The sequence below is a fragment of the Chelonia mydas genome, chromosome 14, assembly GCF_015237465.2.
Source record: "Chelonia mydas isolate rCheMyd1 chromosome 14, rCheMyd1.pri.v2, whole genome shotgun sequence".
In the NCBI taxonomy this organism is placed as follows: Eukaryota; Metazoa; Chordata; order Testudines; family Cheloniidae; genus Chelonia; species Chelonia mydas.
Genome location: NC_051254.2, coordinates 34,085,846 through 34,106,587, shown reverse-complemented (window position 1 = coordinate 34,106,587; position 20,742 = coordinate 34,085,846). Strand labels below are relative to the sequence as shown.

At 46.8% G+C, this 20,742-nt stretch overlaps 1 protein-coding gene and 1 pseudogene across 1 annotated transcript; both read left to right on the top strand.

Annotated features, from left to right (window-relative positions):
* LOC119567669 overlaps nucleotides 1-20,742 on the top strand; it is a 139,324-nt pseudogene that overhangs the window by 74,185 nt on the left and 44,397 nt on the right.
* LOC119567790 (olfactory receptor 5B21-like) lies at nucleotides 11,613-13,707 on the top strand. Its single transcript, XM_037915132.2, has one exon. The coding sequence runs from the start codon at nucleotides 12,251-12,253 to the stop codon at nucleotides 13,298-13,300; it is 1,050 nt and encodes a 349-aa protein (XP_037771060.1). The 5' UTR covers nucleotides 11,613-12,250; the 3' UTR covers nucleotides 13,301-13,707.

The window sequence follows — 20,742 nt, the reverse complement described above, 5'->3', positions numbered from 1 at the left end:
CCAGGCTGCCAGGGATGGGAGCAACTCTCGATGGTGGCTCGGGTGACAAGGACACTAGGCCATGGGGAAATGGGTGCGGCTCTATGGGGCAGGAAAGGTTCACAGAGGGCACGTAGGGGACTCTCCTGCCATTCCCAGGAGTGATAGCAGAGCACCACATCCTAAGAACAGAAGTTCATGAAGTCCAGAAGTCCCCACTAGGCTCCTTGCTCTCAGGCCTGCGAATGGCGATAGGATGGGAATGAGGCCCTGGGCCCCACCCCAAGCTCCTGAGTCTATTGAAGCTGCTTACTGTGTCCCCCATCAGTTGCTGGGCTTCCCCAAAGAGGGAGTAGACTAGCACCAGCCCAGCCTGGCTGACACGCAGGAGGGGGTCGTGGATGGCCAGCACTGCTGTCTGCAGGAAGGATCTTTTCTGCCCAACAGAGAAGAATTTTCCAAAGACCTAGAACCAAGAGGACACGTGGCTCGAGCAGATTGCCCAGAGCCAGCCTCCAAGTCCTGGCCATACAATGGCATCACCGCCCAGTGCCCCAAAGGGTGGGTAAGAGAGCTACTGCAGCAAAGGCAGTTCATTCCCCAGGAGGCTTTCAGGGTCCCAGGGAAGCCCCTTTATTAAAAGGTCGCAGATGCTTAGGGACCAAAGCCTCCAGTGGCTCTTTCTGGAGGGCAATTTATCGCAGGGGCCACTCTAATGTGTGTGAGCAGGCCCACTCTACTCTGCAGTGCACAGAGATGACAAGGGACTTTGTGTTGCTTCCAGCAGAGAGATCTCCTGTACCTCAGTGGCTAGAAGAGTGTGCTTTTGTTTGGGCAAGTGGTGCGGGGTTGGCGCTGACAGACCAAAGGTCTCTTCCCCCAAGCTTAGTGATTTCTCTAGTCGCTGGGTATGGCCTCTGCAGCTCCTTGGTTTCTTCCAAGGGGAATCCAATCTGCAACATAACAAAGATAAGGAGACTCATGTCCCAGTCCCCATCACAGACACTCCTTGGAGACTTTTCTTCTGCTGACAGCAATTCAGCTTGTGGGAGGCGGGACAAGCTCACACAGTCTCTCTCACAGGGCATCTGTAGAGCAGCATTCTGTAGATGCCCTTGTTGATCCAGGAGCCACCTCTTCCCGCCCCTGCTCAGACCCCTCTCCCTTTCCTTCCCTCCTTGGCGCCCTGAGACACACGCTACCCCAGCTGCACTCTGCAGCCCAGCTGAAGAGTGAGAGTTTCTGAGCCTGGATTTTGTGCAGCACCCCTGGTGCAACAGAACAGCTGGAACTCAATGCTCCCAGCCACGCTCTGCAATGTCGCAGCTCGGCCCTGTTAGGGGCAGGGCTGAGGCATATCAAGGGCAGAGTAGGAAGTGAGAGGGAGCAGGATATACACAGCTGCGGTGTGCGCCTGAGAGCACCCCGGCTGTGCTCCTTCCCACTATGGCACCGTTTCCTCCCTACATGAGATCCCCAGGATCTGACTAAGGGTTTGTCTAATGGAGAGTCAGATCGTAGCAAGCTGGGGGGTGAATCTACAGCGCACTAGCCTGCCACGTACTAACACGCTGTGTGGACCCTGCTCCAGTGCACTAAACGTTCCCTAGTGCGCATTGACCTACCCCCATTTCAAACAGCGCTCGGGCAAAGGCCACTAGGGGACTTTTGGTGCTTGATAGCGGGATCCGCGCAGCCCCTTTCTGCACAGCAACCTACAGCACGGTAGATTTCCACCCCAGCTTGCCACGCACTAACTCCCGGTGTGGACTTAATACGCCATCTTAATAACCCCACGTCCACAAGCAGTGTAGAGTCAAGGTCGATGTAGTTAGTGTCAATGTAAACACTGCATTGCTTATGTCGACTGTTACTGGCTTTCAGGAGCCTTCCCACAATGCCCCACACTGACGGTGCAATCCGTGCACATGCTGCTGGTGAGATCATGCACCGCTGACACAAGGAGCAAAGTGCAGACACGCACAAGTGATGTAATTACTGCGGTGGCTGCATGCCAATGTCAATTAGGTCGACTTAATTTTGTAGCGTAGACATGTCCTGAGTTAGAGAAAAATGAGTTCCTTAGGATTTGGCCTGTAGAAGTTATTCTTTGCTGACTGTCTGGGCTAGATTGCCTATTCCGGGATGAATTAACAGGATTGTTGTATGTAAGACCTGGGAGGTAATTTTTCTGCTCTACTCGGCACTGGTGAGGCCTCAGCTGGAGTAGTGTGTCCAGTTCTGGGCGCTGCACTTTAAGAGGGATGTGGAAAAATTAGACACAGTCCAGAGGAGAGCAACAAAAATGATAAAGATCTTTAGAAAACCTGACCTGTGAGGAAAGGTAGAAAAAATCGGGCCTGTTTAGTCTAAAGAGAAGAGAAGGGTGAGGGGGGATGTGATAACAGGCTTCAGAGCTGTACCAGGTTGTTAGAAAGAGGGTGATGATCCATTGTTCTCCATGTGCACCAAGGGTAGGACAAGAAGGAAACTATAACAAAACATGCCGAGGAGAGGGGAGGAGCACTGTGGAATCACAGAGCAACTGTGTGGCCCAGTGGAGAAACCACTGGGTTGAGACTATTCCCAGCTCTGCGACTGGCCTGTTGGATGGAAATGGGCAACTCACCTCACCTCTCTGTGCCTCAGTTTCCCATCTGTAAAATGGGGATAATGATGTCAAGATCTTGGCGATCTGCTGATGAAAAGCACAATATAAAAACTAGATCTTTTGATTATTACCGAGCCACAGTAGCACATCAATTGCAAACCTAGGTGAGAACGACAGCTGTCTAAACAGCCAGTAACTCCCACCAACAAACATTGCTCCTTCTGTTTAAAAAACTAGGAAATAAAATGTCACAAAAAACCTTTGTTAATGGAGAGTTAAGGTCCCCGGTGATAGCTAGGGCCCTTCCCAAAGGCTGAGTTCAGCAAAAGTCTGACTTCTGAGAACCAGGAAATACAGAGAGAAGATAAATGCCCACACAACCTTAACACTGCCCTATTTGTGCGAAACCCCAAAATACCCACACCACACACTCCCACTCTACCATGTCACTGCAGTGGGCAGACACTCCCTGCCCTGGCCCTATGTTCAAACACTGATCCCACTCCCCCAACAGAATACTACACTTGTAAAGTGTAACGGCCACTTCACACCCTTTTCCAGCCCCTGAGTTGCTGAAGACAGGGGAGAGTATTGTCACACTTTTCAAGACCACCTGGCGCACTCATGCCATCCCTGATGACAGGGGAAGAAGAGTTGTCAGGCTGTCTGGAGTGGCTGAAGAGCACGGGTACCAACCTCAGGGCAGACTGTTCAAAGCAGGGCACAACCCCCACATTGGCTGTGAGTTCTAGACTCAGATTTCACCAACCAAGTATCAAGTGGGAACTCCTTAAGAACTACAACAACCTTAACATGGAGGCACAGACAGTCCCCTTGGGCACTCCAGTCTGTCTTGCCACCCAGGTGAGCCTGCCTTTGCAATAGATGGCCCCTTACACCAAAAATCACAATATTCAGGTTATTCCCAGTCCCAAAGGACCAGTCACTTACCCCAGGTCAATTGCACTTTAGATATTACACCAAAGATGATGCTTGTAGCCGATCCTACAGTAAACTACCTAAGGATTTATTAGCTAAGAAAAACAAACATATCTATTCAGGGGACACCATCATAGGGCCTAATCACATCAGCCACACTATCAGAGGCTCGTTCACCTTCACATCTACCAATGTGATATATGCCATCATGTGCCAGCAATGCCCCTCTGCCATGTACATTGGCCAAACTGGACAGTCTCTACGTAAAATAATAAATGGACACAAATCAGATGTCAAGCATGATAACATTCAAAAACCAGTAGGAAAAAACTTCAATCTCTTTGGTCACTCAATTACAGACCTAAAAGTGGCAATTCTTCAACGAAAAAACTTCAAAAACAGACTCCAATGAGAGACTGCTGAATTGGAATTAATATGCAAATTGGATACAATTAACTTAGGCTTGAATAAAGACTGGGAGTGGATGGGTCATTACACAAAGTAAAGCTATTTCCCCATGTTTATTCCCCCCCCTCCCACACACACTGTTCCTCACACATTCTTGTCAACTGCTGGAAATGGCGCACCTTGATTATCACTACAAAACGTTTCCCTCCCCCGCCTCTCCCCCCACCTTCCCCCCCACCCCGTTCTCCTGCTGGTAATAGCTCACCTTACCTGATCACTCTTGTTACAGTGTGTGTGGTAACACCCATTGTTTCATGTTCTCTGTGGATATAAAATCTCCCCACTGTATTTTCCACTGAATGCATCCAATGAAGTGAGCTGTAGCTCACGAAAGCTTATTCTCAAATAAATTTGTTACTCTCTAAGGTGCCACAAGTATTCCTTTTCTTTCTACAACGGAAGAGGCAATTCTTGATTTAGTCCCAAGTGGAGCACAAGATCTGGTCCAGGAGGGTGAATATAGATGAACTGCTCAGTAATAGTGACCATAATGTAATTAAATATAAACATCCTTGTAGAGGAAAACCCCCACAGTAGCATTTAACCTCAAAAAAAGAGAACTACACAAAAATGAGGAGGCTAGTTAAATGAAATTAAAAGGAACAGTCACAAGGGTGAAATGCCTGCAAACTGCATGGAGAGTATTTAAAAACACCATAATAGAGGCTCAAACTAAATTTACCCCCTGCCCCTCAAAGAAAAATGGCTAACAGCAAAGTAAAAAAGGCAGTTAGAGACAAAAAGATATCTTTTACAAATTGGAAGTCAAATACTACTGAGGAAAATAGAAAGGAGCATAAACTCTGGCAAGTCACGCATAGAAGTATAAGTAAGTGAGGCTAAGAAAGAATCTGAAGAACAACTAGCTAAGGACACAAAAACTAAAAGCAATTTTTTTAAGTACATCAGAAGCAGGAAGCCTGACAAACAGTCAGTGGGGCCACTGGACACTCAAGGTGAGAAAGGAGCACTCAAGGAAAACAAGGCCATTGCGGAGAAGCTAAACAAATTCTTTGCATCAGTCTTTACTGCAGAGGGTGTGAGGGAGCTTCCCACACCCATGCTATTCTTTTTAGGTGACAAATCTGAGGAACTCTCCCAGATTGAGATGTCAGTAGAGGAGGTTTTGGAACAAATTGATAAATTAAACAGTAATAAGTCATCAGCACCAGATGGTATTCACCCAGGAATTCTGAACAAACTTATATGAAATTTCAGAACTCCTAACTGTGGTATGTAACCTAGCACTTAAATCAATCTCTGTACCAGATGAATGGAGGGTAACTAATGTAACACCGATTTTTAAAAAAGGCTTCAGAGGCAATCCTGGCAATTACAGGCTGGGAAGCCTAACTTTAGTACCAGGCAAATTGGTTGAAACTATAGTCAAGAACAGAATGATCAGACACACAGATGAACACAACGTGTTGGGGGAAGAACCAACACAGCTTTTGTAAAGGGATATCATGCTCCCCCCAATCTATTCGAATTCTTCGTGGGTGTCAACAAACATGTGGAAAAGGGTGATCCAGTGGATATAGTGTACTTGGACTGTCAGAAAGGCTTTGACAAGGTCCCTCACCAAAGGCTCTCAAACAAAGCAAGCAGAGAGGGGATAAGAGGGAAGGTCCTCCCATGGATCAGTAACTGGTTAAAAAGATAGGAAACAACAGGTAGGAATAAAAGTCAATTTTCACAATGGGGAGATGTAAATTATGGTGTCTCCCAAAGATCTGTACTGGGACCAGTGTTGCTCAACATATTCATAAATGATCCGGGAAAAGGGGTAAATAGTGAAGTGGCAACATTTGCAGATGAGAGAAAATTACTCAAGAAAGTTAAGTCCAAAGCTAGGAAGGTGCATAGGAATCTGCCCCCAGAAAAGTCTGGAGAAGCAGCTGATAAGTAGTTGAGAAACTGAAGGGCAAGGTCCCTGAAAAAACAATGAGTTCTCAGAGAGAGAGAGAAAGATAGAGAAAGACAGGAAGCGAGAAGGTGAGGGACAGACAGACAGAGGATGAGTAACAAAGGAGATCTCACAAAACTGGGTGACTGGACAACAAAATGGCAGATGAAATTAATATTGATAATATTGAAAACATAATCCCAATGATGCATACAAAGTGATGGGGTCTAAATTAGCTGGTACCACTGAAGAAAGATCTTGGAGTCATTGTGGATAGTTCCCTGAAAACATCTGCTCCACGTGCAGCGGCAGTCAAAAAAGCGAACGACGTTAGGAACCTTTAGGAAAATGGTCGATAATAAGCCAGTAAATATCTTACTGCCTCTCTATAAATCCATGGTACGTCCACACCTTGAATACTGCGTGCAGATGTGGTCGCCCCCTCTCAAAAAAGAGATATTGGAATTGGAAAAGGTGCAGAGAAGGGCAACAAAAATGATGAGGGGCATGGAACAGCTTCCATATGAAGAGAGATTAAAAAGACTGGGACTGTTCAGCTTGGAAAAGAGACAACTAAGGGGGGATAGGAGAGAGGTCTATAAAACTATGACTTGTGTGGAGGAAGTGAGTAAGGAAGTGTTATTTATCCCTTCACATAAAACAAGAACCAGGGGCCACCCAATGAAATTAATAGGCAGCAGGTTTAACACACGCATATGGAAGTTCTTCTTCACACAACGCACAGTCAAGCTGTAGAACTCATTGCCAGGGGATGTTGTGAAGGCCAAAAGTATAACTGGGTTGAAAAAAGAATTAGATCAGTTTATGGAGGACAGGTCTATCCATAGCTGTTAGCCAAGATGGTCAGGGACACAACCCATGCTCTTGGTGTTCCTAAACCTCTGACTGTCAGAAGCTGGGACTGGATGACAGGGGATGGATCAGTCAATAATTTCCCTGTTCTGTTCATTCCCTCTGAAGCATCTGACACCGGCCACTGCCAGAGACAGGACACTGGGCTAAATGGACCATTAGTCTGACTCAGAGTGGCCATTCTTGTGAGGTTACACTGTTTTAACAAGTAACACAGCATCAATTCTCCTGTGGAGGGAACCCAGAGGATCACCGGCAGCAGTCCCAAGGGAGATCCCAACAGCAGCGGCAAGGGCCAGGGGCTGGCTGCTTTCCCTGATAAATACTGCAAGAATCCAGAGCAGGAGACATTAAGGGTTTGTGTGATGCCAACAATCAACCCAGGCAGCGAGAGATGCCCATCCCAGCAGCCACAGGCAGGTGTCTGCCCACAAACTGGGACGAGAAGGCTGACTAACACCAGACCCAGTCACTGGCGATGGGGAGCTCGCTGCTTCATGCGAAGGTTTGAAGGTAAGTGTCACTAGCCTCGGGGCAAATCCTCAGGTCCTTGTTCATATGCAGCCCTTGCTCTGAGACACCCCCCTTGGACAGTGTCCTCACACTCTGGGAGTTCTGCCAGAGTAAGGACTTCAGAGTTGGTTTCTTTGTGGTTCACAGCTAGAAAAACTGATGAATCAGAACAGAGACCCAGCTATCATCTCTGCCCTTACACATTCCTCTGTCTGTCCTCCCCTCACCCTCTTGCTCGCTGGCTGGCTGTGCCCATCTCTCTCTCCCTGACAAATCATTGTTTTCTCAGGGACCTTGGCCTTCAGTTTCTCAGCTACTTATCAGCTGCCTCTCCAGACTTTTCTGGGAGGCAGATACCTATGCACCATCCCAGCCCAATCCTCAGATGCTTTATGTTTCATGCTGAGTATTTCCTCCTTGCATTTCTGTGGGATTTGAGGGCCCTCAGCATTTCTTGGGCAGTATTGAGCACCCCACCGAAAAAGGGGGTACGTTAGAAATGAACTGAATGGAGACTGGATTCCTTACAGATTAGGAAACTTTGCCCAAGCATTTACTGCTCTACCTTAATTTTTTTCCAGACGATAAGGTACTACAGCGGTTAGGGCACCAGCCTGTGACTTAGAAGACCTGGGGTCTCTTCTCTGATCAGCCGCAGCCTCTTTGTATGACCTTGGATAGTCACTCAGTCAATAATTAATATTTAACAATAATCAGTAATAGCTGGCAATTCATTATAAGCAGTTTCAGTGTTTCTGGACTGGTCACTAATGGGATATGAATGAGAGGAATCTGAGTATGCATCTACTCCAATGGGAGGTTTCATCTGTGCTTTGGGCACGGCCAATTGGCAGAGTCACTTTCCCATCAGTGCTGTTGGTCATTGTCACTCCCTCATTGCAGGCACTGACCTGGTGCAATCTCATTCCTGCCCTTCTCTGGGGAAGCTCATGTGTCTGACCCTCGCCCCCATCACATTGTTAAGCTGGAGCTCAGACTACAGTGGACAAGTAACTCATCTTCAGCTCCCAGCATGATGCTGCGGGGCAAGGGCTGATGCGATCCACCATTTACACTAGTTTAATCTGGCAAGTGACCTGTGTCCCGTGCTGCAGAGGAAGGCGAACCCCCCCCCGCCAGGGTCTCTGCCAATCTGACCTGAGGAAAAATTCCTTCCCAATCCCAAATATAGCAATCAGTTAGATCCTAAGCATGTGGGCTAACCCCACCAAGCAGATACCTGTGAAAGAATTCTCTGTAGTAACTCAGAGCCCTCCCCATCTCGTGCCCCATCACCAGCCACTGGAGATATTTGCTGCTATCAGTTGCAGATCAGCTACATGCTATTGTAGTCAATCTCATCATACCACTCCCTCCATAAACTTGTCAAGCTCAGTCTTGAAGACAGTTAAGTTTTTTGCCACCACTGCTCCCCTTGGAAGGCTGTTCCAGAACTTCACTCTTGTGATAGTTAGAAACCTTAATCTAATTTCAGGCATAATCTTGTTGATGGCCAGTTTGTATCGATTTGTTCTTGTGTCCACATTGGCACTTAATTTAAATAACTCCTCTCCCTCCTTGGTGTTTATCCCTCTAATGTATTTGTAGAGAGCAATCATATCTCCCCTCAGAGTTCTTTTGGTTAGGCTAAACAAGCTAAGCTCTTTGAGTCTCCTCTCATAAGATAGGTTTTCTATTCCTTGGATAATCCTAGTAGCCCATCTCTGCACCTGTTCCAGTTTGAATTCATCTTTCTTAAACATGGGAGACCAGAACTGCACACAGTATTCCTGATGAGGTCTCACCAATGCCTTGTATGATGGTACTACCACTTCCCTCTCTTTACTGGAAATACCTCACTTGATGCATCCTAGGACTGCATTAGTCTTTTTCATGGCCGCATCACATTAGCAGCTCATGGTCATCCTGTGATCAACAAATACACCCAGGTCTTTCTCCTCCTCTGTCGCTTCCAACTGATATGTCCCCAGTTTATAGCAAAAATTCTTTTTGTTAGTTCCTAAATGCATGACCCTGCACTTTGCACTATTAAATTTCATCCCATTTCGAGTACTCCAGTTTTCAAGGTCATCCAGATCTTCTTATTTGATATTCTGGTCTTCCTCCGCATTGGCGATACCTCCCAACTTTGTGTCATCCGCAAATTTTATTAGCACACTCCCACTTTTTGTGCCAAGGTCAGGAATAAAAATGTTAAATAAGATTGGTCCCAAGACCGATCCTGGATGAACTCCACTAGTAACCTCCCTCCAGCCTGACAGTTCACCTTTCAGTATGCCCCATTGTAGTCTCCCCTTTAACCAGTTCCTTCTTCACCTTTCAATTCTCATATTAATCACGATCTTCTCCAATTTAACTAATAATTTCCCATGTGGAACTGTATCAAATGCTTTACTGAAATCCAGGTAGGTTAAATCTACTGCAATTCCTTGGTCTAGAAAATCAGTTATCTTCTCAAAGAAAGTGATCAGGTTGGTCTGGCACAATTTACCTTTTGTAAAACCACGTTTATTTTACCCCAATTACTGTTTACCTCTATGTCCTTAAGTACTTTCTCTTTCAAAATTTGTTCTAAGATCTTGCATACAATTGAGGCCAAATTAACAAATCTGTAGTTTCCTGGCTCACTTTTCCCCCCTTTTTTAAATATAGGCAGTATATTTGCAATTCTCCAATCCTAGGATATGATCCCCAAGTTTACAGGTTCATTAAATCCTTGTTATTGGGCTTGCAATTTCATGTGCCAATTCCCTTAATATTCTTGCATGGAATTTATCCAGGGACCCCGATTTAGTCCCATTAAACTGTTTGAGTTGAGCTTCCACCTTAGACGTGGTAATTTCGACTTCCATATCCTTGTTCCCATTAGCCACCCTGCCACTACCCCTAAGCTCTTCATTAGCCTCATTAAAAACTGAGGCAAAGTATTTGTTTAGATGTTAGGCCATGCCTAGATTATCTTTTATCTCCACCCTCAGTGTTTAGCGGTCCCATTTATTCTTTCCTTGTTTTCTTCTTATTTATATGGCTATAGAACCTTTTACTATTGGTCTTAATTTCCTTTGCAAAGTCCAACTCCCCTTGCCTTTTGGCATGTTCAGTTTATTCCAATACATTCTGACCTCCATGAGGTAGCTTTCTTTGCTGAACCATCCCATCTTCCATTCCTTGCAGGCTTTCTGCTTTCTCTTAATCACCTGTTTGAGAAGCTTGCTCGTCTGGGCTGGTCTGCAACCCTTCCTTATGAATTTTTTCCTCTTGCTTCGGATGCTGGCTTCAGATAGCTCCTGCAACTTCTACCAAGTAATTCCAAGCCTCCTCCACATTAAGATCCTGAAGTTCTTCGCGCCAGTCCACTTCCCAAATAATTCCCTTAATTTTTTTAAGTTAGCCCTTTTGAAATCAAACACCCTAGTTGCAGATCGAGTTTTGTTTATCCTTCCATTTAGTTGAAACTCAGTTAGCTCATGATCACTCGAACCAAGGTTGTCCCCTACAACCAGTTCTTCTATGAGGTCCTCATTGCTTACCCATACCAAATCTCAAATGGCATCACCTCTTCTTGGTTCAGCAACTATTTGGTGAAGAAATCTGTCAGCAATCACATCCAGGAAAACCTGGGCCCTACTATTATTAGTTTCAGAGTGGTAGCCATGGTACTCTGTATCAGCAAAAAACAATGAGGAGTCCCTGTGGCACCTTAGAGACTAACACATTTATTTGGGCATAAGCTTTCATGGGCTAAAACCCACTTCATCAGACGCATGGAGTGAAAAATACAGTAAGCAGAATATATATTCTAGCACATGAAAAGATAGGAGTTGCCTTACTAAGTCGGGGGTCAGTGCTAACAAGCCAATTCAATTAAGGTGGAAGTGGCCTATTCTCAACAGTTGACAAGAAGGGGTGAATACCAAGGGAAGGAAAATTACTGTTGTCATGCCAACAAGGCCAATGCAATCAAGGTGGCCCATTTCCAACAGTTGACAAGAAGGTGTGAGTATCAGCAGAGGGAAAATTACTTTTTGTAGCACTTGTCCCCCAATCTATATGTGGGAAATCAAAGTCTCCCTTAATCACACAATTCACAGTAGTATTTGCTTCATTACAAACATTAACAAGAGGTCTCTATCCATATCGGATCCTGGTGGTCTGTAGCAGACTCCAAGATTATCCTGGGAGAACCTCCAGAAGCTTTCTTCCCCAAAGTGATTTTAGCCGAAACAGACTCTGTCTTATCGATTCCAACACTTCTAATTTCTTTAGTCTACCTCATCATTAATATACAATGCTGCTCCACCACCTTTGCCTTTATTTCTGTCTTTCCTGAATAGCACATACCCATCAATACCTGTACTCCAGTCATGATTATTATTCTACCATGTTTCTGTTATCCCTATAATATCTGGTTTCACTTCCAGCACCAGTAGTTCTAGTTAACCATTTTGTCACCCAGGCTCCTTGCATTGGTGTACAAACATCTTATCTGTTGCTGCTTGGCTTCGCCCACATTCCTTGCCTGATCGGGTACAGTTATTCTTCTTCCAGTGTCACCTATCTGACTGGTATCAGCACTATCCTTCCTCTGAATGTCCATTCTCCGACCCACTGCGGATCCTTTCTCCATTGCTTTATCCTTTCTGACTTGATTTTCCGCCCTCTCAATCTTAGAATCAGGCATGGAGATTACATGAGCATCTCCCCCAAGTTTCTAGTTTAAAGTTCTTTTAATCAATTGTGTCAACCTCCATCCCCAAATGGTCCCTTTTGGTCTTAAATCTAAGAATCAATTAATGAAAAAAGTTGGGGTATGGGGCAGAAGAGGGGCAAGTTAACTGGGTGACAGCTCTTTGGGGTTTGGGGGAATCTCTCTGAAGTGAAGAAGTTTCTCTGTTGTGAGAGAATATAAACCCAGCTCTCAGTTTGCAGTGGGAACTCTTATGGGATCAAAAGATGGAAATCTATCTAATTTCATGGTCCAGCCAAATCTTTCGATGTTCATTACTTTTCACGATCACAGGATGCAGCTCATGGAGAAAGGAGATGCGGAAAATCAAACAGATGTGACAGAATTCATCCTCCTGGGGCTTGGGGATCTCCCTGAACTGCAGATCCCTCTCTTTCTGGTTTTCCTAGTGATCTATATTGTGACCATGGCAGGGAACTTCCTCATCATTGCTCTAGTTGTGACTGATCAGCACCTTCACACCCCCATGTACTTCTTCCTGGGGAACTTGTCCTGCCTGGAGACCTGCTACACTTCTGCCCTCCTGCCCAGGATGCTGGCCAGTCTTCTGACTGGGGACAGAACCATTTCTGTGGGGGGCTGCATGACACAGTTTTTTTTCTTTTGTTTTCTAACAACTACAGAGTGTTCTCTCCTGGCAGCGATGTCTTATGATCGGTATTTAGCCATATGCAAACCACTGCACTATGGAACCTGTATGAATGGCAAGTTGTGCCTCCAGCTAGCAGCTGGGTGTTGGATAAATGGATTTCTACTTTGTACAATCATGATCTGTTTTATGTCACAATTAATTTTCTGTGGTTCCAATGTAATGGATCATTTCTTTTGTGATCTCATCCCAATGCTAAAGCTCTCCTGCAGTGACACCAGCCAGATTATGCTGGTTCTTTACATATTTACCTTCCCAGATGCAGTTTCCCCATTTCTATTAACCTTGACATCCTATGTTTGTATCGTTAACACTATCCTGAGAATCCCTTCCACCACCGGGAGGCAAAAGGCCTTTTCCACTTGCTTCTCTCACCTCATCGTGGTAACACTTTTCTATGGGACCATAATGATTGTCTACATGCTACTGAAATCCAGCAACCTGAGAGCCCTGAACAAAGTGTTCTCTGTCTGCTACACAGTCCTGACTCCCCTGGCCAATCCCCTCATCTACAGCCTGAGAAACAGAGAAGTCAAGGAGGCCCTGAGAAAAGCTGTCAGGAAATGTCTGGCCCTCACACAGAAGTCAGACTAGTTGAATGAAATGAGGATCAATCAATCTGGTTTCTATTGTGAAAGAAGCAGGGTCTAAGTGGGCCTGATACAGAAATGCAGTATACAAGAGATGTGTGTGCTTGCGCACACCCACACCCACACCCATATATATATATATAAATTTAAGAGTGATACAGATGGTTGGAATTTTGCAGGGGGAGGAGGGGAGAGAAGATTTTGACTTTTCATCAAAATAACTGAAACCTGAAAAATGATTTTTTTTTTGCTTTTTGGCAACTGACATCTGAAAACCTTCAGATGGAAACTGTAAAATAAAAAATTTAAAAAAAGTCATGCACTGTTGTGGCTGTGTTGGTCCCAGAATATTACAAAGACAAGCTGTGACCCTCTGTATCTCAAAATAGCACCCTGGACCCCCCCTATTCACCACTGGGATAGGGGGATGCTGTGTTTGGTACAAAGTGTGCCTTGAGAGGGATCATTTGAGAAGTCTGGATCTGCTGAACATTAGTATCCTGTTGAATTGTGGGTACTATCATTGTATGTGATGTTATGAAGAATTGCTAAATGTGTTACTGAAATATAGTGAGGTTGGGAGATGGGCACAGCTGGCCTTTCATAACAACAAAGAGGCACCCATCACTGGCCAGACAGGCGTTGATGGCCCATCAAGAAGAATCCACTCTCCCAGAGACTCCTCAGAGGGCAGGTACACAATGGGTATTGCCCGACCCCACCTCACAGAAAGGATCTTTCTAGCACCTGGAGAGAAAGTATAAGGAGGGTCAATGACATCACCACTTGGCCTCTCTCCTCCACCATCTCAACACCCGGAAGATCGTCTGGAAGACAAAGACTTTGAACTGGGGAAGATTGGTCCCAGGCTGGGAAAGGATTCCAGCCTGTGTATAGAGAACTGTGAGCTGCCTGTAACATCTATTAGGGGAGAAACTGTTTGATTCAAATTTTGCTTCATTTGTAGAATTTAGACTGCAAATTTATTTGTATTTCTTATGTAACCAACTCTGATCTCTATGCCTGCTTCTTATAATCACTTAAAATCTATCTTTCTGTAGTTAATAAATCGGTTTTATATTTTACCTAAAACAGTGTGGTTTTGGTTGAAGTGTTTGGGGAATCTCAGCTCAGCTTCACAAGGGCTGTTGCACGTCTACTTTCATTTGTTGGCGTGGCCAACTAATTAATGTGCTTGCACTGTCCAAGGGAGTCTTGAGCAGTGTAAGACGGTATGTTTCTAGGGTGCAAGGCTGGGGTGATTGACTGGTGCCTCTCTCTGTATAATTCATGACTGGCTTGGAGAACATTCATGCAATTTAACTGGGTGTGGGTCTCCACAAGCTGATGGCTGAGTGATCACAGCACCTGGAGGGGTTTGCTGCTTATCACTGGCATACTATTGTGAGAGACAGCCCAGGCTGGAGAGTTAAGGGTACACAGCAGTCCCACAGCTCCAGGTTGTACCCCAGGGATCCCATCACACAAGGCGGGTGAGGTAATATCTTTTATTGGACCATATTCTGCTGGTGAGAGACTCAAGCTTAGACAGAAGAGCTCTTCTTCAGGACTTGGAAATGTACTCAGTGTGTCAGCTAAATATAAGGTGGAACAATTTGTTTAACATAAGTAGTCAACATATTTCAAGGGACTGCTATAGAGTGATCTCTTGGTGAAAAGTGTTCACCCAAAGGTGATACAGTGTTTGTCTTCTATCATTTTTCTGTGTCAGTTCATTTGAGAGCATAGTGATTGTCTGGTTTCACCCACATAGCTGTTGTCTGGGCATTTGATTCACTGGATGAGGTACACCACATGCCATGATAGGCACAGATAGGACCCATGGATCTTGAAAGGTGTGTTGGGGGAAGTATTGCTCATTGTAGCAGAGGAGATATGTCTGCTGCTTTTGCGTCTGTTGTTCTGGCAGGGTCTGATGCGGCTTTGAGTTGGTGTGTCCTGATCTGTGGGGAACTTGCTTCTGATGGTGAGGTTGGAAAGGATGGGGGGTTGTTTGAAAGCCAGAAGTGGGGGTTCAGGAAAGATTTCTTTCAGAATGTGATCCCCATCGAGTGTGGATTGTAATTGTTTAATGATACTTTTCACAAAGCAATCACTCTACATCTGACCTCTCAGTCCTCATTCTCAAAAGAAATCTGCACAACCCTGTCAAAAGATGAGCCTGGGAACTTAAATTCATAACTTTGCAAGACACTAAAAATCATGAACCGAATAGAGACACTAGATTTATGGCTTATTACAACAAACTGTAACCAACTAACCCCCCCCCCCCCCCCCCCCCACACACACACAGCTGCATTTCCCACCCTCCCTCCCATGACTGGGGGGCGGGGGGGTGTCATAACCCTAAGGGTAGCCTAAAATTCCTCCTTACCTGTAAGGAGGAACCTGGTTGGCACCTGACCAAAGGAACCAATGGGGACAAAAGATACTTTCAAATCTGGGGCGGGAGGCTTTGTTTTCGGTTCTTTGTTTCTGTGTTCCTTTGCTCTTAGGACTAAGAGGGACCGGACATCAATCCATGTCCTCCAAACCATTCTGAACCAGTCTCTCAGCTTGTGAATTTTCCCTTTGCTGGAGGGAGGTTTATCCCTGTTTTGTTGTAACTTTGAAACTAAGGCTCGAGGGGGTTCCTCTGTGTTTTGTGCATCTTTTGTTACCCTGTAAAGTTATCTTCCAACCTGATTTTACAGAGGGGATTTTTACCTTTAAAAAAAAAAAATTCTTCTTTTAAGAACTGATTGATTTTTTTTCAGTGTCCAAAGATCGAGGGATTTGGGTCTGTGTTCACTTTGTACCAATTGGTTAGGATATTGTTCTCAAGCCTCCTCAGGAAAGGGGGTGTAAGGGCTTGGGGGGGATATTTTTGGGGAACAGGAACTCCAAGTGGTCCTTTCCCTGATCCTTTGTCTAAATCACTTGGTGGTGGCAGCATACTGTTCAAGGAGAAGGTGGAATTTGTGTCTGTGGAAAGTTTTTAACCTAAGCTGGTAAAAATAAGCTTAGGGGGTCTTGCATGTGGGTCCCCACATCTGTACCCCAGAGTTCAGAGTGGGGAAGGAACCCTGACAGGTGTTAATATTAGAATCATAGAATCTCAGGGTTGGAAGGGACCTCAGGAGGTCATCTAGTCCAACCCCCTGCTCAGAGCAGGACCAATCCCCAACTAAATGGGACATTTCAACTTGAATGGTCCGCTGAAATGTGAGTTAATTACTTATGATAAACTATCTGTTCCACCTTGTACTTAACTGTGATACCGAGTACATTTCCTAGACTGAAGAGCTCTGTGTAAGCATGAAAGCTTGTCTCTCTCACCAGCAGAAGCTGGACCGATCAAAGGTAACACCTCACTCACCTTTTTTTTTCCCTCTCTCTCAAAAAAAATGTTCTGTTGTTTTCAGTTTTCTGTCAAAATCTTTGGAGGTGGTTTGCACTGTGCTCCTTTCTACTCAGCTGAGGAAAGAGAGAGGGGCCCAGACTCACAATCCCCGCCCCGCCCATGTGCACACACCTACTCTCCACCCTGCAAGATTCACACTTCCCCGTTAACCCACTTTTCCTGGGGGGTGAGGAGCTCCTAGATACATAGATTTTAAGGTGAAAAAAATCCATTCTGATCATTTTAGTCACATCTCCCGCAGAGCAGAGGCTGGAGCTTTCCAGCCAGTGATTCCCCCCTCAGGCCCATCGCCCTAGGGGGCTGGTGAAGATACCCTTTGCGGGAGCTCACTGAAATGCTCAGGCCCCACTCTCCGGTGTCAGGGTCGCTGTCTCTATCCCAGCCTGGTGCGGAGATGAGGCCCCAGCAAGGAGGGGAGGGAGGTTGGAGAGCCAGCCTGCCCCACGCTCACCCCACAGCAGTGTCCTGTGGGGCTGGGCCCGGCGCCCTGCTCTGGCCTGTTGGCTCTCCCCACTCTCAGATTTGCTGGGTGGCTCATTCCAATGAGTGGGGGCTCAGACCTCCGACCACCCCAAGGGGAAAAGGAAGGGGAAGGCTAAGGAGGAAGAAAAAGGTCCCCAGCCCGACATATGGTGAAGGTAGGATGCTGGTGCCAGGGTAAAGGGGTGAGGGGCCCTGTGGGGGGTTCCGGGGTGAGCCCCAGGGGACCAGAGCGACTGAAGAAGGGAGAGGGGGGTTGGTGTAGCCAGGAGCTGGGGGCATTCGGGCTGATGGGTAGGGTAGATGGACCTGGGTGTTGGGGGCCACAAAAGGGCCCTGGGGGGAGTCGGGGTGCTGGAGCAGTGGCAGAAGGGGCTGGGGTGAAGACAGAGGGAGGTGTGGGGATGGAAGTGGTTTGAGGATGGTGAGGGATGGGGGTGTAGGGACGGTTTTCAGAGGTGGGTTTATTAGGGAATGGGGCTGGGGGATGATGAGCAGCGACAGGGGGAGGTCTGGGTGGGGGTGAGGGGGTGCTGTCAGGGTGATGTTTTCTGGGGTGTTTAGTTGGAGGGGTGTGCCATGAGGTGGATATATGTGGGGAGAAGAGGGTTGGTGTAGTGTGGTGGGTGGGGGATGTGGCAGAAGGAGTTTTTGTGGGGTTTGGTTTTCTCTGGGGGTGTGTGGATGTGTTTATTTGGGGATGGGGTAAAAGGGGGTTGGATGGATTTAAACAGGAGCTGTGGATAGGTTTGGGGGTTATATGGGGGTCTATGGTGGGGCTGTTGGCTGGGGACTGCAGGAGGGTTGGGGGGTCTATGGCAGAGGGTCGGTTGGGGGGCTATGGGAGAGGGTTGAGGAGCAATTCTGTGGGAAGGGATTAATTGGGGGGTCTATGATGGGGGTTTGGAGGGGGAAAGGGAAGGGTGGTGGGGGGCTGGGAGCACAGGGAGCTGTGTGGCAGCAGCTGGCTGTGTCTGTCTCTCTCCTTCCTCTGCAGCCCCTTCCCCCTCTCCTGCCCTCCCTCCATCTTACTCCCCACACCGGGGACAGGCCTGGTGCGCTGGGCACGCTCAGGATGGACTCTGCCCGCAGCACCACACCGGGCCACGGAGACTCTCCCTGCTCGTCCTCCTGCTGGGCAGCCAGTGGGCTCTCACCAAGCGGGAGCCTCTCTCAGATCTGGCAGGGGGTAAACCCTCTTTAGCCCGAGCCCACCCCTGTCAACACCCATGGCTTGTCCCGGAGATAGAGAGGATCTTTTAGAAGGAGGCATCCAGCCCTGATTTAAAGACTCCAAATGATCCAGAATCCACCACAGCCCTGGACAAACTGTTCTAATGGCCAATTGCCCTCACTGTTAAAAATGTGCCCCTTCTTTCTCGCCCAAATTTGTCTCCCTTCTGCTGCCAGCCATTGGCTCTCATTTCGCCTTTGTCTAGGAGATTGAAGAGTCCCTGGCAACCATCAACACCCTCCCTGTAGGTACTTCTAGTCAACTCTTTGTGGAAGCTTTGCTCTCCGTCTCCCTGTTAAGTTACATAGTTTGAGGTTCTTGAGTCTTTCACTGTAAGGTTGGTTTTCCAGATCCCCAAATCGTTCTTGGAGCACAGGTCAGCACCACCATGTAGTGTGACGGACACTTGACAAAATTACTGGACTTAGTGACAGACATTGCGGGAAGGGTGATGTCTTTCAGTCATTCAACCCAGTTTCAAATTGCCATGGACATCACAATTTTTACTACGGACACGTTGCCTACCCCTGTCTTGGAGCAACTCTGAACCATTTACCAAGGGATGTGGTGGAGTTGCCATCATTTGGAAACTTTACAGGAAGGCTGGAGTCTCCTTCTAAAAGCTACGCTCCAAGTAGGGTCATAATTGATTGATTATAAATAATGAACACGCCTTTAGAGCAGGGGGACTGGATCCAGGGTCTCCCATGTGCTGGGGGAGTGCTGTACCCCCTGAGGCTCAGAGTTACAGGGCAGTTGCATCTGTTTCAAAGAGACGGGCTGAGAGCCCCAATCAGAAGGATGCACCTCCCTCCAGCCAGGATTTAGGTGCTGAACTTTGTGAGGGGGCGGGTTTGGGACACACTCCTGTGCTTAGCATCTCCCAGGGGTTACCTTAGGCAGAGCAGAGCACCCTGGCTTTTGTGACTCCCAGTCTTTGCCCCGTCGCTCCTCATTCATTGTTCAGGGAGCCTGAGTACCTATCTCAGGCATTGTGAACCCCAAGGATTTCCTTGCCGCGGACAAGCTAGGAGTTGCTCCACTCTAAGTTCCTGTGTGAATCACAGAAATGCAGGGTGGGAAGGAACCCTGAGAGGTCCTCACTGCCCGGGGCAAGATGACCCCAGTGCCCTGCTATTGACATAACCTAAATCAGTGGTTTTCAACCTGGGATCCGCACGCTATGTCTAAGGTTTCCAAAGGGTTTGCACCTCCATTCAAAATCTTTTAGAGGTCCGCAAATGAAAAAAAGCTTGAAAAGCACTGACCTAAATGATTCTGTATTGGAACGGGTATTGACAGCAGTGAGAAGGGATGTGAGAGTGGTCTGCAGCTTTAATGATGGGTAGGGAAAGTATAGGGTTAGTTGGTATCGTGCATGCAACAGCGAAGGGGTTATTGTGACACAGGGGCCCCTTGGTGCCAACTGGCAAAGAGGTTGCTGTTTACAAGCAACTCCTGTCTCAGACCTGACAAACTCACTACAACTAATACATCACCTTCATGGTGTTTATCCATAAAGGGTAGCATCCAAGGTGTCTACTGAAAGCTTGTAACGTACCGATACTCAATTATTGTGAGGTGTACATATAGGGAATAATGTAGCTATACTAAAAGTTTTGCCCTTACAGTCTTGGAGTAAGAGTTTATCAGCAGGGAATCGTGTCTCGGTGATGGCCCATTTAACTGGGAGGGAGTTGTCATCCCTCCCTGGCTCATCTATTATGTAATGTATCGCTCAATTGTCTACCAATCCAGAACAATCAATGAAGCCAAAGACACTATAAACATCAATACCCCGTGGAAGCGAAAAAGACGATATGACAGTGAGGGGCGGCCCTGTCTGGGAATAAAGACAAAAGACTGATTCCTTATATGACAGGAGAAAGAGACTGCACTCGTTCACTGAGGAGGTACCTGGCCGAGCAGGGGTGCTTTATGAAAGACCAGGTCCTAGTCCGTGGGGCCAGCAATCCCTGTGACAGACTGAACTTTGGGGTGAGAATCTACTTTATTAGATAGGAAAGGTGACCATGAGTAAGCTTAAGCCCTAGTTTGTGCTTTATGATTTTGTTTTGTATGTAGCCATTTGCTTCTGTCACTCACACTTGTTTCTGTGTGAATCTTTGTTCTTTCTTAAATAAATTCCCTTTTGTTTTACTGTGACTGAACTCAAGTGCTGTGTGACAGAGGACTGGGGGCGGGGGCGGTAAGGTGAAACTAAGGAATCCAGCGATCGGGGTGGATGCCAGAAGGAGACACTTTGGAGGGACTCAGGAGCTGGGGGGCATCGACTGTGAGGCTGCAG

Excerpts from the sequence above, each read along its gene's own strand:
- LOC119567790 (XM_037915132.2), top strand. The coding sequence starts at position 12,251 with ATGGGATCAAAAGATGGAAATCTATCTAATTTCATGGTCCAGCCAAAT.